Genomic DNA, 13,356 nt, shown 5'->3' on the forward strand with positions numbered 1-13,356 from the left:
AGGTAACTCTGAAAACGGCGACGAGCAATAATCACCCGCACTCAATCTCACCACAACAACGTGCATGTCAAGATACTATCGGTTGAAATAATCAAAGCCAGAACCCCAATCAAAGGACCAACCAATATTCTCAACCTATTCCTGAGCTTCCAACATCTTGAACGCATCTGATCCTACCCTAAAACCCAAAGAAACCATTGGATTACCCACAGATTGTTTACCTCTCTCTTACTATATATAGAGATTTTTGGGGTTTTATATATAATATCCATGTGTTTCTTGGAAATCAATGGCGCCCACAGCAGCGATGCTCATACTATGTCACCACGGCAAATCAACCTCCCCACCATCTCAGCTTCCTCCACCTCCACCGCCACAACCAACTTTTTTCGGGCTCAAACTGGCAGCACTGAAATGGGTTTCAGAAGAAAATCCCATCTGCAAATTAGAAAGATCATCATCAGATGATGACAAACAAAAGCATGGAAAGGTAGTTGATCCTTCTTTTGCATTGGAAAAGAGCTTTGAAGATGCTCTTCAACTCAGCTGCTGGTATTAGCGTTTGGTGGACCGGCCGGGGATGTAAAGGCCCACTGTTTTCTGGAGGTGTTCTGTTTTTTTTTTTTTCCCTAAAATCTAAATTATGTGTATATATAACAAATCTTGCATTCTAAATGTATAGCTCAATGGCAGCTTCTGTGTTAACTCTTCACTTATTTGCATGCATGCGCCAATTTGTCTACAATCTTATGCAAGCTTACGTTGACATATAGATTTTAATTAAGCTAATCTTCTTGTTTTGCATGTAAGGTCTTGAGATTTTGTATTTATAGTCGGAATTGAAGGGTTTTTTTTTTTTTTTCTTAAGTATATTGGTGCACACATGCACTTGCATTTGGATTTTAAAATTATGGTCGGATAAAAATTTATTAATAATCTATTTATAGATTTGATGGTGGTTTTAAAATAAAAATAAAGAGTTGCACAGAAAGGGCGTGTGGCTTACACACATCCAATGTGTTCCCCGTACGAAAAGAAAAGGTCATGATGGCATTATTCTGAATTGGGCACGTGTCTCTCCCTATACATTTTGAAGTCCACGCGTGCGTGTTCCCTGGGACTTTGATGGGCGGTCAGGAGCATAGACCATATCCTACGCAGTCCAAGATTTAAGATGCCAATATTCCGATCAGTGATTCAGTAGGATCACGAATATCCCAAAACAGATAAAGATTGATTTAATTTTATACGACATACAAATATTTCGGGTTAGAAATTTTTAACACAATTCTGGAACTTGACACAACATTAGCGGTTAGTGCATTAAGATTAAGAGATTGAATTCATTTATTCAAATGAGTCGGATTATAATTGATTTTTATAATCTTGTACTATACATTGACATGACCCGATGCGTACACGCAAGCACAAATTACAATCCTTAAAATGTATTTAGCCACAAATTATCATCCTTAAAATGTATTTAGCTTGAAGAATTGGAGTATCATTCATTATATACATATCAGCAACTTTTGTGAGAGGAAATTGGAATTAACACTGCTTGAAGTAGCATTTTTACCAATTTACCAATTTTTCAGAGTAGAAAGTGTATACAAGAGAAATGCTACATATTACATTTTTCACCCTCATCTCACTGTGTTAAGATGGCAATTAGTATTCATCAGTCTTTTTTTAAAAAAAAACAAGAATTTATTGTTGCATTAACTAACACTTCATTGCTTGGGAATGTGGCGCGTAGCATTACTAACTAGATGTGAAAAATACAATCAGCCAGAAGATCTCAAAGCCAACTTGACGTGGACAATTTTGTCCCCACAAGCATGATACCAGTCAGACAAAATATAAACCAAATCCAAGATACTTGCACATTTGTTGCTGTTATTGAATCCAGCAGGCGTTAATCTTATCTTTTATTTCAAAAGCAATCGTCTACTTTTATCTCAGAGAGTACAAATCAGAACATAAAACAACTACAAATGAGAGATGCATCGTTTCAGCTCAATAATGGGAAAAAATGGAATTGGCATTAACAATAATATTACCAGGGACCGCTCGCCGAAAGGAAAATCTCTGATGGGTCACTATCAGTGCAAGTTGTAGCACACTGAGTTGCACTCTGCCCATGCATTTAGACAAGTGAAAGCTCTCCAGCAGGAATCGATCTCTTGACAAGTTTAGCCCAAGCCTCGTTGGTCTCAGTGATGACTTTAAGAGCATAATCCTGTTTATCAGGCAAGAGTTTAAATAATAATAAATAAAAAAACACGCTATATATACGAATGGGAGACTATAACAGAGTAACAATAACGATAATAATAATGATGACGATGATGATGCTACGAACTAAATTGTATATTATTATTATGCTATGCCATGTACTGAATGTATATTCTTCTTATGAATCATGAAATGGTTTCATCTTGTCTCTTTTCTGTTGTTATTTCTATTTCAAAGCTAAGATAAAGAAGGCAGTAAAGCTCAGATGAAGACTTATCGGAAGTGGAACCATATTCAGCAACCAAACCAGCTAAAGTGGTAGGCATCTCCTCTCCCAGATTTGAAAGATTTGAAAAAGGAGGAAGAAGGAACAATCTGGAAATATGAAGTAATCTGCTATTGTCTTTAGCCCTTTTACCGCGGGTGAGCTATTTGTCACTTTGGACATGTTAAACATTTTGCAGATGCAACGAACAAAAAGAAAAATAACCATATGTAAAAAGCATGCACTATGTACTATCTATGTCAATGATACACACAAGTCGAATAGAAATCAACTTTGGCAAGATACAGTGTTAAAGAACATCAAGAATAAACAAACTTTAGAATAATAAAATGCTATAAATAAGAGGGGTAAAAAAAAAAACCAACTTGCTCACAGTAAGGTGCGAACACATCTGGTGTAGAAAATGACAAGCACAGAGAGCATTCCAAAGGAATCAAGCATTGAAAATCAGACAACTAAAAAGAAAAAATACCTTGTTTGCTGCCTTGTTTCCAAGACCAAACTTGTTAGCAGGTTTTCCATCAGGGATCTTGTAGTCTCTGAACCAATCCCTAATTGCAATGAGAGTGCCCTAAAGATAAACAATCAGATTAGATCCCATGGATTTTGCTCGCTGTGACTGCAATTGTACATTAGGGACACACCATACCATTAGCTTTCATATTGGCTAGACTATGACAACCAATACTTGAAACAGTTTCATTCCAGCACGGTCATGCTTTCTCCAATATATTAGCCATTTGTTCATGGCTAGACATGTCTGTTGACAATATGCTGACTGAGCTAATGGATTAATAATGTTAATAATTTCTTTACTATTATGCTTATAAGACGAGCAAATCATGGAAAAATTAGCTGAAATAGTCAACCCAACGAGCCACATTTCAACCACTTTGGTTCCACAACAAGGAACAGTTTACCACCATTTTGCTTTGCATACATCTATAACTTTCTCTTAAATAAAGAACTCATAGTAATGTGATAATTACTTGATGCAATATCAGCCAACCTGCTACCCATCTATGGACCAACCAACTCGTCAACTGCCACATCTCCATGTTAACAACCTACTTCTCTAGCACACTTGTATAATTCTTACAACCTGGATGTTCCGTTTCTTTTTAGTGGATAACGACTTATCAACTGGAGATTAACATAAGCTGATAATCCCAATTCATTCAGCTTGCATAGAGAAAGTAGAATCAATCCCTATTTGCAAAATATACGCTACAAATACTTCCAGTCCATGGCTTATTTGTAAATTTTATGGTTGCTATTAACCATCATATAATTACTAACTGGTGTTGTTCCATAAAACATTACAAAATGCAGTAATAAAGTTACTATGTTTTAGTAAGGACATAATGACTTAGAGCATAACCAAAGATATTACAACACTCAGCACAATAAGAGTGAAGGGAAGCGGGGGAGGGAGGAGGTGTTAATTTGGGAATATATATCTAGCAAATTGGGCATACCGGGAAATGCTTCTCAACATCATCGACATCGTTAACAAGAGAAGCTCTTGGATCATCCAATGAAATTGCAACTATCTTCCAGTCAAGTTCTCCTTCATCAATCATGGCCAAAGCACCCAAGGGCTTAACTCTAAGAATTTGGCCAATCTTTCTCTGACTTTCTCCAATCTCGACAACATCAACTACAAATTAAAAGAAAGGATATTGTTCTGGACTGCTACTTGGGACCAAAAAATGCAAAAAAATAAAAGAAAGGTTGATGAAAAATAATATGTGATGATATACCTGGATCATTATCACCAAATGCTCCTTCGACTTCGGAGTTAGCAAAGGATGGGTCTTCCCATGTTTGTGGAAGCAATCCATAGTTCCAATTTATATTGTAACTGACAATCATATAACAAGATGACTCAGGATACAGATCTTTAAGAAATTAAAACTCAGCGGTATTCAACATAATCAAGGATGCTCATAAAGTGATAACAAACCTGATAAGGGGCGGAGACAGTGAGTTTGAAATTACAACTTGCTTACATACAAAGATGGACATTGAGAACCCCATCTTTGTGTATAGATAGAGACCATGAATGAAAAATTTTCAAACTTAAGAAGATGCACTATAACATATGTCCAGTTCAAATTTGAATTTACAATAAGACTGTTTGGATTCAAAAGAACTTACTATATGGCAGATAGAAATAAAGTTGGATTTATTGGTGTGAATCAATACTTGAAATGATTTGAAATGACTGGCTCTAGCCTATTTCCCACATTCACAACAAGGGCTTTTGCACACTCAACCAACAGCTCAGCTTAGATATCCTTGAATGAATGAATATACATATAGATTCAAATACACATGTAATTTGGACAAACAACAACATACACCAAGAGTAAAACTAAATATCGAATCTCACGGATAGAATCGAAGCTTCCCCTTTTTCGTATCCTGCTTTATGGGAGTATATGGCTCATCAGTAGCAATCTCCATCTTCGCACTTGATTCTTTGGGAATTTCGACAATACAGTTGAAAACACCATCACCCAAGTGCAGTGGAATATCATGCCAAGGAGAAACCTGCAACAGTAAGCAAAACTTTCTTCTTTCAATATTAGTAGGTAAAGGCAAGGAAAAAAAAAAGGTGTTTTGATTTTATCTTATAATAAATCATTTCTTTCTTTCCTCAATCTTTGTCCAAGCAGAAAACAGGGGAAAAAAACTAAACTCCAAAATCATATTCCGTGTTTAATGGGAAACAAGAAGAGAACCCTCAACTAGGCCAAAAAACTATATTACTTGTGTGGAATTCGTTGTTTTATCAGGCTATGAAATTGAAAATCCTAATATAACTTATTTCTTTTCTCTTTACTACATTTCCTTGAAAATCACCATCTTCATTTAAATGATTAAAAAAAAAATCTGTCGTTTTTCATATCTAAAACTAAATAATTGCCTTAACTAGACAAAACGGTCTTATTATCCTCAACATAATGCAGCTTTCACAACCCTCGGTTCCAAATGGTACATATTCTCAAATCATTACTTCAGCAAAAATTATCAGCCTCTGAAACACTCAAGCAACTAGAAATACAAAACCTCTATGATCAACTGACTTTCTTTCCATTTTCTATCAATTTTCAAGGTTAACAAAAGTGCTTAGAATTAACTGCAACGTACCATCAAACACAAAGATAAGAACCACAAAATCTCTCTCGAATCAACTAGCTCGTACGAGATTTAACTTCCCGAAATATCACTGAACGCATCCAATTTGGAAACTCCGATATCAAAAGCATGAATTTTCATACTTTCCTCCCTACATCTTCTCACCAACCAAACAAACATTTTTTTTTCATCAAGTAATTCAAAGAACCAAACAAACATTAGGACGGAATAACTACGACAAAGCCAGCCAACAAAAACTCTTCTTTTATTAAACCTATAGTTAATCTTCCATTTCCTAAATTTCTTGGAACCCAAACAATGCGACAAATGAAAATCCCATATAATTAATACGCAAACCTCGATGGGAAGAGAGAAAGCACCTTCTTGCTCGAATTATCGACGAAGAAGACCCTGTAGTCTAGGGTTTCAGGCTGACCCTCCTCCTTGATCTGAAGAGCCTCGGGGTTGTAAATGGCACGACAAGTGAACAACCTCTTAGCCCCTCTCGGGTTCTTGAAGCAGAGGCTGTTGCGTTTCAATAGCAACGGCCTCTTGAAAAGCAAGCACGAGGCGGTGGTGTTGCTCGCTACGGCTATGGCTCTCGTCGTCGCCGCCGCCATTCTTGGTTTCGCCAGGAAGAATCGTGAATGTGAGTTGAGACACAGAGTGAGAGTGAGAATGAGAGCAAGAGCCACAGAACAAATGATTAATGAATGGCGATGTGGCGATACGTGATTGGGTGGCAGTATGTTATGAGAGATTCACCCGTGAGTGCAGGAATATGCTCGCGAATGAGTTTGGCTTGCTCATAAATTGGGCTCCGTTTGGCAAATGATTTTTGCCTTTATTTATTGTAGTTAAAAATGATCGTAAGTACTATAAAGTTAAGAATTTTTTTGTATTGAAAAAAAAAATAAAAATTGTTATGTAGTAATTTTTTTTATTTAAATAATAATAATAAAAGGTTAATAATATGATATAAAAAGTAAAAAAAAAAAAAAAAAAATATTTTGATGTTGATTTTTTTGGTGAAATTGTGCTTGAACAGTGTCAACCAAACAGGGCATTTTCTTCAAAAATTGACTTTACATTCAAATTAAAGGTGCGTTTTGGGATTGCGATTTCGCAAGAATAATCTATGTTTTTAAAAAATATCGCAAAACGTAAGGGGTTTAGTAGTGCAATTTAAAAAGCATTTAATTTAAAATAAAAAAAATTAAAAACAAAAATTGTGATTTCTATAAGCAGTCTAAAGGGTGCTTATCTGAAAATGCGCGAATTTAAACAAAAATCACGATTTCGTATAACAAATATTTGACAAAAAAATACTTTTTAACATATTTTACTAAACGCCTTTGTAATTTAAAAATATAGCAATTTCAAAAATGCAATTTTTTAAAACGTAATTTTTAAAATCGTATTTATTGAAACCGCACTCTCAAACGGACCTAAATGGTATACATTTTATCTTATAAGTATTTACTATATTTATCACTATTTATTAATGAAATAATAAATATTGATTAAGACAAAATGTCTATCATTTAATTTAAAAATAATGATTGAGATTTGAATAATCTACTCTATTAAATATCTTAAATTTTTGTATCTATTTGTGTAGTTTATACTGTTTGCTGCAAAGGATGCAACTTTGATTAAGAGTCTTTTTTTTATTTTTTTATTAATACCATGTTTTCATCTCTATCGTATTTGATATTTTTACATCAAATTTCTATTCAAAGCTTAGTAAAAAAGTTTAACAAAATGAATAGAACAAATTCATGCATCTTATCTTACATGGCATGATTTGATTGGGTAGAAGAAGTAGTTGCGAGATCACCCGCACCAAATAAAGCTTCAATATCAAAGAGGCTTCGGGATTGGATTGCTGGATTATGGGGTGGGTGGGATTTGATATAAATCAAAATTATGATATAAATCACAGCATAAAGAGGATAGGTGAAACTAGATGTATCAAGAAAGTAAAGATATTTTCCAGAGTGAAGATATCAACAATCATAACTCCTGCAGCCTAACTTCTGTGTATCATCATCTAGAATGAAAGCTAAAACCATATCTTTCTAAAGATATATACTAAAATGGTATAAATATGAACAAGAAGACTAGATCTATGTCCCACATTTCAAGTAGAAGCACATAACAATTGATAGAAATGAAAGAGGACCACATAACTCAACTAAGCTTTGATCCCAACTAAATTGGGGAAAAAAAAAGGCCAAATTAGTGACAAAAAAATTTTGGTGAAAAATAAACTGAAGCAAACAATTAGAAGACCAATCTCACAAATAAACATGGTAGAAACACTGAAAAGCAACTTTGGTATTTTCCCTTTTTGTTATAAAAATAAAAAATAAAATAAAAATAATAATGATAGTGTATTAAATGATATCCTCCCAAAAAATTGAATTTTCTAAACAAGATCATACGATATAGGAAGGAGGGAGAATTTTTTTATTTGCAAATAATGAGGCTTCTAGTCAAGTGACTAGGCCTTAAAAAGTAGATAGATAGAGTGGGTAAACTTGTGCATTATTTTGACAAGTAATAAGGTTTATTAAGAGTTACCAGTTTCAAACTAATTCTATCTGCAAGAAAGGATCCCAAGATTACTGAATACTTTGATAAATTATCGATGCAATCAGAAAAAATCAAGGGGACCGCCAATGCTTTCAACCAACTGGTTATTTACTGCTCACTGTAACCAAAACAATAGCTTACCACAAGCATGCATCAAGCAGTAATGTAATGTAAAGGAATGACACTTCATGAAATACTTCCAAATAATTAAGGTTGAAAAAAGGGATTATGCACTTCAACTATCCATCTCAGTATTCTATAATAGCCTACACAATTGACATTTTAATTCGGAAGAAAACTTAAATTATTCATGAGTTATGCAATGGACAGAAAAGATATATATGTTGCAAAACTTAGCTGTGTTTCACCAAAATAGACAACAAAACAATAATAGTATGTGGGAATGAAATGGTTCTTTTTCATCCAAAAACACAAAAAAAATTGGAGTTTTTTTTTTTTTTTTTTTTGTCACAAACCATTCCATCAGAAGATAGAAACTAAACATAATCCAAACAAACATAACCAAAGCTGAAATCAGAGTCAAGTACTAGGTGAAACCAAGTACAATATGATTTTAAATTGTTTCTAGAAGTGTTAACCCCATGCCAAAACAACCAAACTAGTGCAACTTATATATTCCATCATTATTTTCATAATCAATTTTAGAGTCCGTTTGGAAGTGCGATTTTAAAAATTGCATTTTTGAAATCGCCACTTTTTAAAATCACAAAGGCATTTGGTAAAACATGTTAAAATCGCATAAATTTTTTCCACGATTTTAAAATTTACGTTTTTAAAATCACAATCCCAAACACTCCAAAATTGTAATTTGGTTTAAAAACGCAGATTATTTTTCTAAAAATACACTCCCAAACAGGCTCTTAATCTATCAAAGGGTCCAAACAGAATTTTTCCTTTTTAATCTCTCTAAAATGACTACAAGTTCACATACCTTCTATACAAGAGTTTTACATTTTGTGGTCAACCACATGAAAGTTACAATTGAAATGATTCATATGTTGCCGAAAGGTAGTATAACATTCACTTATGTTTGAAATTCAGGAGTTCTAAGATAAATTATGTCTAGTATAATGCATGACAGAAATGCAGTAATCCTAAACATACTTGTTCATATTGAAACAAATCAGTTTAAAATCGTGAATCAATGAACCTGCATCACAATTAAGTCACTAAATTAAAGGACAAACTATGTGTACAAACAATAAATTATGTGGCACCAACGTTTTTTATAGTGGAATGGTTGCTATGTGCTGCAAATCAATGGTTTTTGTTCAAGGGATCACACATTAAAGAATCTAAACAAGGAAGATGAGAAACATAAGTATATTTAAGCATGCACTAGATGGAAATTACTCTAAACCAAGAGATAGCAATTAAATAGATGACCATTAATATAACTATGTATTTCATTGAACAAACATATATACTACAAAACTTTTTTCCTTATTAGAGATCATTAAACTTCAAACCCAAAACATTGTAAAGAGAGTTGAACATAGTGTGTATTATGCAAGACAAGCAATAAGAAAAATACACAACTAAAACTTTGTTTATTATCCCGACCCATAAAGATCGTTCATTTACATTTATATACCCCCAAAGCCCCAATCTGAAACCTATAAAGATCACTTACAGAGGAAAAAAGAAGTTAAATTCCCCAATCAGCATGGAGAATCGCTTATATATATAAGCTATAAAGAATCAACTAAAAAGAATACAAATCAACATATCTAACAAAATTGCCATACCCTCACACGAGTCAAATCTGAAATATAATAATCATGAATTCATCCTTCTTATACTCCATTAACCAACTCCGGAAGGTGCCTACCCATATGATTCAAACCCCTAGCAACTTGTCATTTGGATTTTGCAACTATGTAAGATCTAATGATGGCTTCCCACATTGGTCGACATCAAGACACCCCAATTGACCAATATCGTCGAAAAATGATCCCATGTCTTTAAAGAAATCATCGTTGAAAATCCGAGAGGCTCTGGTTGGGTACTTTTACAAACTCTGTGGAAGGTGCCCGTGCTTATGATGAAGCTGCGAGCTGCGAGGATTCTGTATGGCTCACGTGCTCGCCTCAACTTTCCAGCAGGGTTGGATTCAACGACTACATCAAACTACTATAAAATACCCTTGAGGAATGAGGATGGAGAAAGCATTGCTACATCGACATCACGTTTTAGGGTGTTTCTCCTAATGTGATGATTGAGGAAGGGGAAGGTGAATTGAGAGCTAAATCTTAGCATTCTCTAGTTGCTGAAACTAACACGCCCACGATACAGGAGGATCTGACATGTCCTTTGATGGATGAGGGTGAAATGTTTGATTTGGATAGCATTCTAGAGCTTTTCAACGATGATTCAATTGGGGTGTCTTGATGTCGACCAATGTGGGAAGCCATCATCAGATCTTACACAGTTGCAAAATCCAATCATCAAATTAGGCGAAACATATGTGGATGTAGCAATGCTTGGACATGTCAAATCCTCCAGTATAGAGAGCGTGTTAGTTTCAGCAACTACAGAATGTTGAGATTCAGCTCTCAATTCACTTTCCCCTTCCTCAATCATCACATTAGGAGAAACACGTGATGTCGATGTAGCAATTACTCGAGGGTATTTTAGAGTAGTTTGATGTAGTCGTTGAATCCAACCCTGCTGGAAAGTTGAGGCGAGCACGAGAGCCATACAGAATCCTACTCGCAGCTTCATCATAAGCACGGGCACCTTCCACAGAGTTTGTAAAAGTACCCAACCAGAGCCTCTTCCCCCGTTTGGCACTCGGATTTGTACAAACCATTTGCCCCAGGTCCTTTGTCTTACTCCTCTATGCATTGTGCGTTCTGAGACCCTCCCTGGCCTTTCATGCATCCTTTCTTAGACCCAATGGCTTGAATTTACCAGATCGTTTGGTGTCAACTGTGCAAGAGTCTCAACAGCTCGTGACTTCCTCTTTCTAAAAAATAAAACAAAAAGAAGAGATTTTTAGATCACAAGTAGCCATCTTTGAAAATTCTTATGCACATATTGTTCATCAGCAAAAGGCAACAATCAAGCAAACTGAAACAAGGCGTTACTTCTAATACGAGAAGAGAACGAAACCAAAAATCCAAATATATATAGACTAAGCCCCAACTACTTGGGCCTTACTGTGGGCTGCCCAATCCAAGATCCGAACGGCTTCGGCCGCTAACCTAATATACCCATTACAGAAATTTGAAAATAACCTTTTCACCCAACAAGTACATTACTACACAGACATGCAGATCTAGAAGGGGAGAGGTCGACCGCATAACGGTGTAAAACAAAGAACCAGTAAATCAGTGATGGCAAATATTGGCTAACAGAGTAATCGACCGACCGCAGTACTTAGTCAAGGGAAAACCTAGAGATCAAACAAGAAACAATCCAAAGATCAAACAAATCGACATGTGCGTACGCCCAGGTGAAATTAACCGAGAAAAATCAAACAATAAACAAAAATGAAAACCCAAAAGACAAAAAAAGGAATTTCTCAGAAAAAAACAATCACCGCTCCCAGAGACCAACTCACAACAACAAAAAGAAAAACTTCAAAGAAAGGGACAGAAAAGGTACCTGCTCTTTGAAGACGACATGGCGGAAGCGAAAGAAAGCTCTGTCTACGAGAGGCTGAGAGCAGAGAGAGCGATCGATTGTGAAATTCAGAGGCTCGGAGAATGCGTCTTGCGAAAAAAACCCTAGAAAACCAACGCGGCGATAGAACGCAGGAAACCGAGTAGGCGAACAGAGTGAGAGAAGTTCCTTAATTTATAAGTAGCTATCTCCGGATATTACATGACTTTTTGAAAAATAAGAAAATAAAAAAAATAGATAAGACCAAGAAAGGCCTTTTTTTTCTTTTCTTTTATCTTCATTTCGTACAACGTTAATTATCTTTTTCTTTTTCTTTTTTTTTTTTTCATTTTTTCTTATATATATATATATATATATTACAGTTAAGGAATTATCATATTTTGTGTTACCTTTTGCTTTTATCTTTTTGAAAAAAAAAAAAAGAAAAGGTAAAATCAGTCTAGTTGGTTTCATTAAGTTGCAAATTGTTTATATATATATTTTTTATTTTAAAAGAGAAAAGGTAAAATCAGTCTAGTTGGTTTCATTAAGTTGCAAATTGTTTATATATATATTTTTTATTTTAAAAGGCACGTGTTACAATATTATTAGCGCTCATGTAACGCATTAACATATGTAAGATATTGTTTAATTTGCTAACGAAAATGCCCACATAAACCTATTTATGTTTTCTGCTTACTTTAAGGAGTTCTTAATTTTTTTTTTCTTTTTATAATAATAATAATAAATTTCTTAATAATTAAATATCTCAGCTTGTGTAATGTTTATAATTTGAAAGTTTATGCATCATTCTTTCGATATACCCCTTCAAAGTCTACCATTCTTTTTTAGAAAAAAAATAAAATAAAAATGAGCCTTGTGAGATAACACAATGTGCATGTTTTCTGCCTTACTCAATTAGAGCATCGACGGTTTGTATGTATAGAATTCCAATATAAAGATACAATGTTATTAAAAAAACATATGTTTCTTACATGTTAAGAGACAAATGACAATTTATTAGACTAATTTGTAGTTTGCTACAAACCAGTTTGTAGCTACATTTTGTTTAAATTGGAACGTTATGCATGAGTCTTCTATTGGATATTAATCTTCTGAGTATTATCTTTTACATGCCTCTTTATTTTTCTCATGTTTCTTAATTTTGCTAATGTCATCACCATTCAAGTCAATAATACTCATATGGTCATTTGTCCAACAAACAAAAACAAAAGGTTTACTCATATGAAACTTATCCAAGTTCGAGATATTGGGTTGAGTAGTAAAGATGCTTCCATAGTTTGTTTGGCATTTACAAAGAAAACGAGAAAAACAAAAAATAAATAACCCCAATCTTGAATGAGTAAATGGACCTTGATCAAGGATCTACTGGTTTGCTTGTATATTCTCAAAAAGGACAAAAAAAAGGTCCAAACAAGTCTTAATATATGCAATTGAAGGAA

At 34.3% G+C, this 13,356-nt stretch overlaps 1 protein-coding gene and 1 long non-coding RNA gene across 2 annotated transcripts; both read right to left on the reverse strand.

Annotated features, from left to right (window-relative positions):
• Window positions 1-1,889: 1,889 nt before the first annotated feature.
• Window positions 1,890-6,395, reverse strand: LOC132177644 (soluble inorganic pyrophosphatase 6, chloroplastic). The gene is made up of 6 exons (XM_059590047.1): window positions 6,049-6,395; window positions 4,920-5,080; window positions 4,288-4,388; window positions 4,003-4,184; window positions 2,997-3,095; window positions 1,890-2,242 (listed from the first exon to the last, which is right to left on the reverse strand). Exons 1-6 carry the CDS (start codon window positions 6,286-6,288, stop codon window positions 2,150-2,152), a joined length of 876 nt encoding a protein of 291 aa, XP_059446030.1. The 5' UTR covers window positions 6,289-6,395; the 3' UTR covers window positions 1,890-2,149.
• A 3,378-nt stretch (window positions 6,396-9,773) lies between these two features.
• Window positions 9,774-12,073, reverse strand: LOC132177646 (uncharacterized). Its single transcript, XR_009439788.1, has 2 exons — window positions 11,897-12,073; window positions 9,774-11,255 (listed from the first exon to the last, which is right to left on the reverse strand). It is a non-coding gene; the product is annotated as an uncharacterized LOC132177646 (long non-coding RNA).
• Between the last annotated feature and the right edge of the window lie 1,283 nt (window positions 12,074-13,356).

Source organism: Corylus avellana, chromosome ca4 (assembly GCF_901000735.1).
Source record: "Corylus avellana chromosome ca4, CavTom2PMs-1.0".
NCBI classification, from domain to species: Eukaryota; Viridiplantae; Streptophyta; class Magnoliopsida; order Fagales; family Betulaceae; genus Corylus; species Corylus avellana.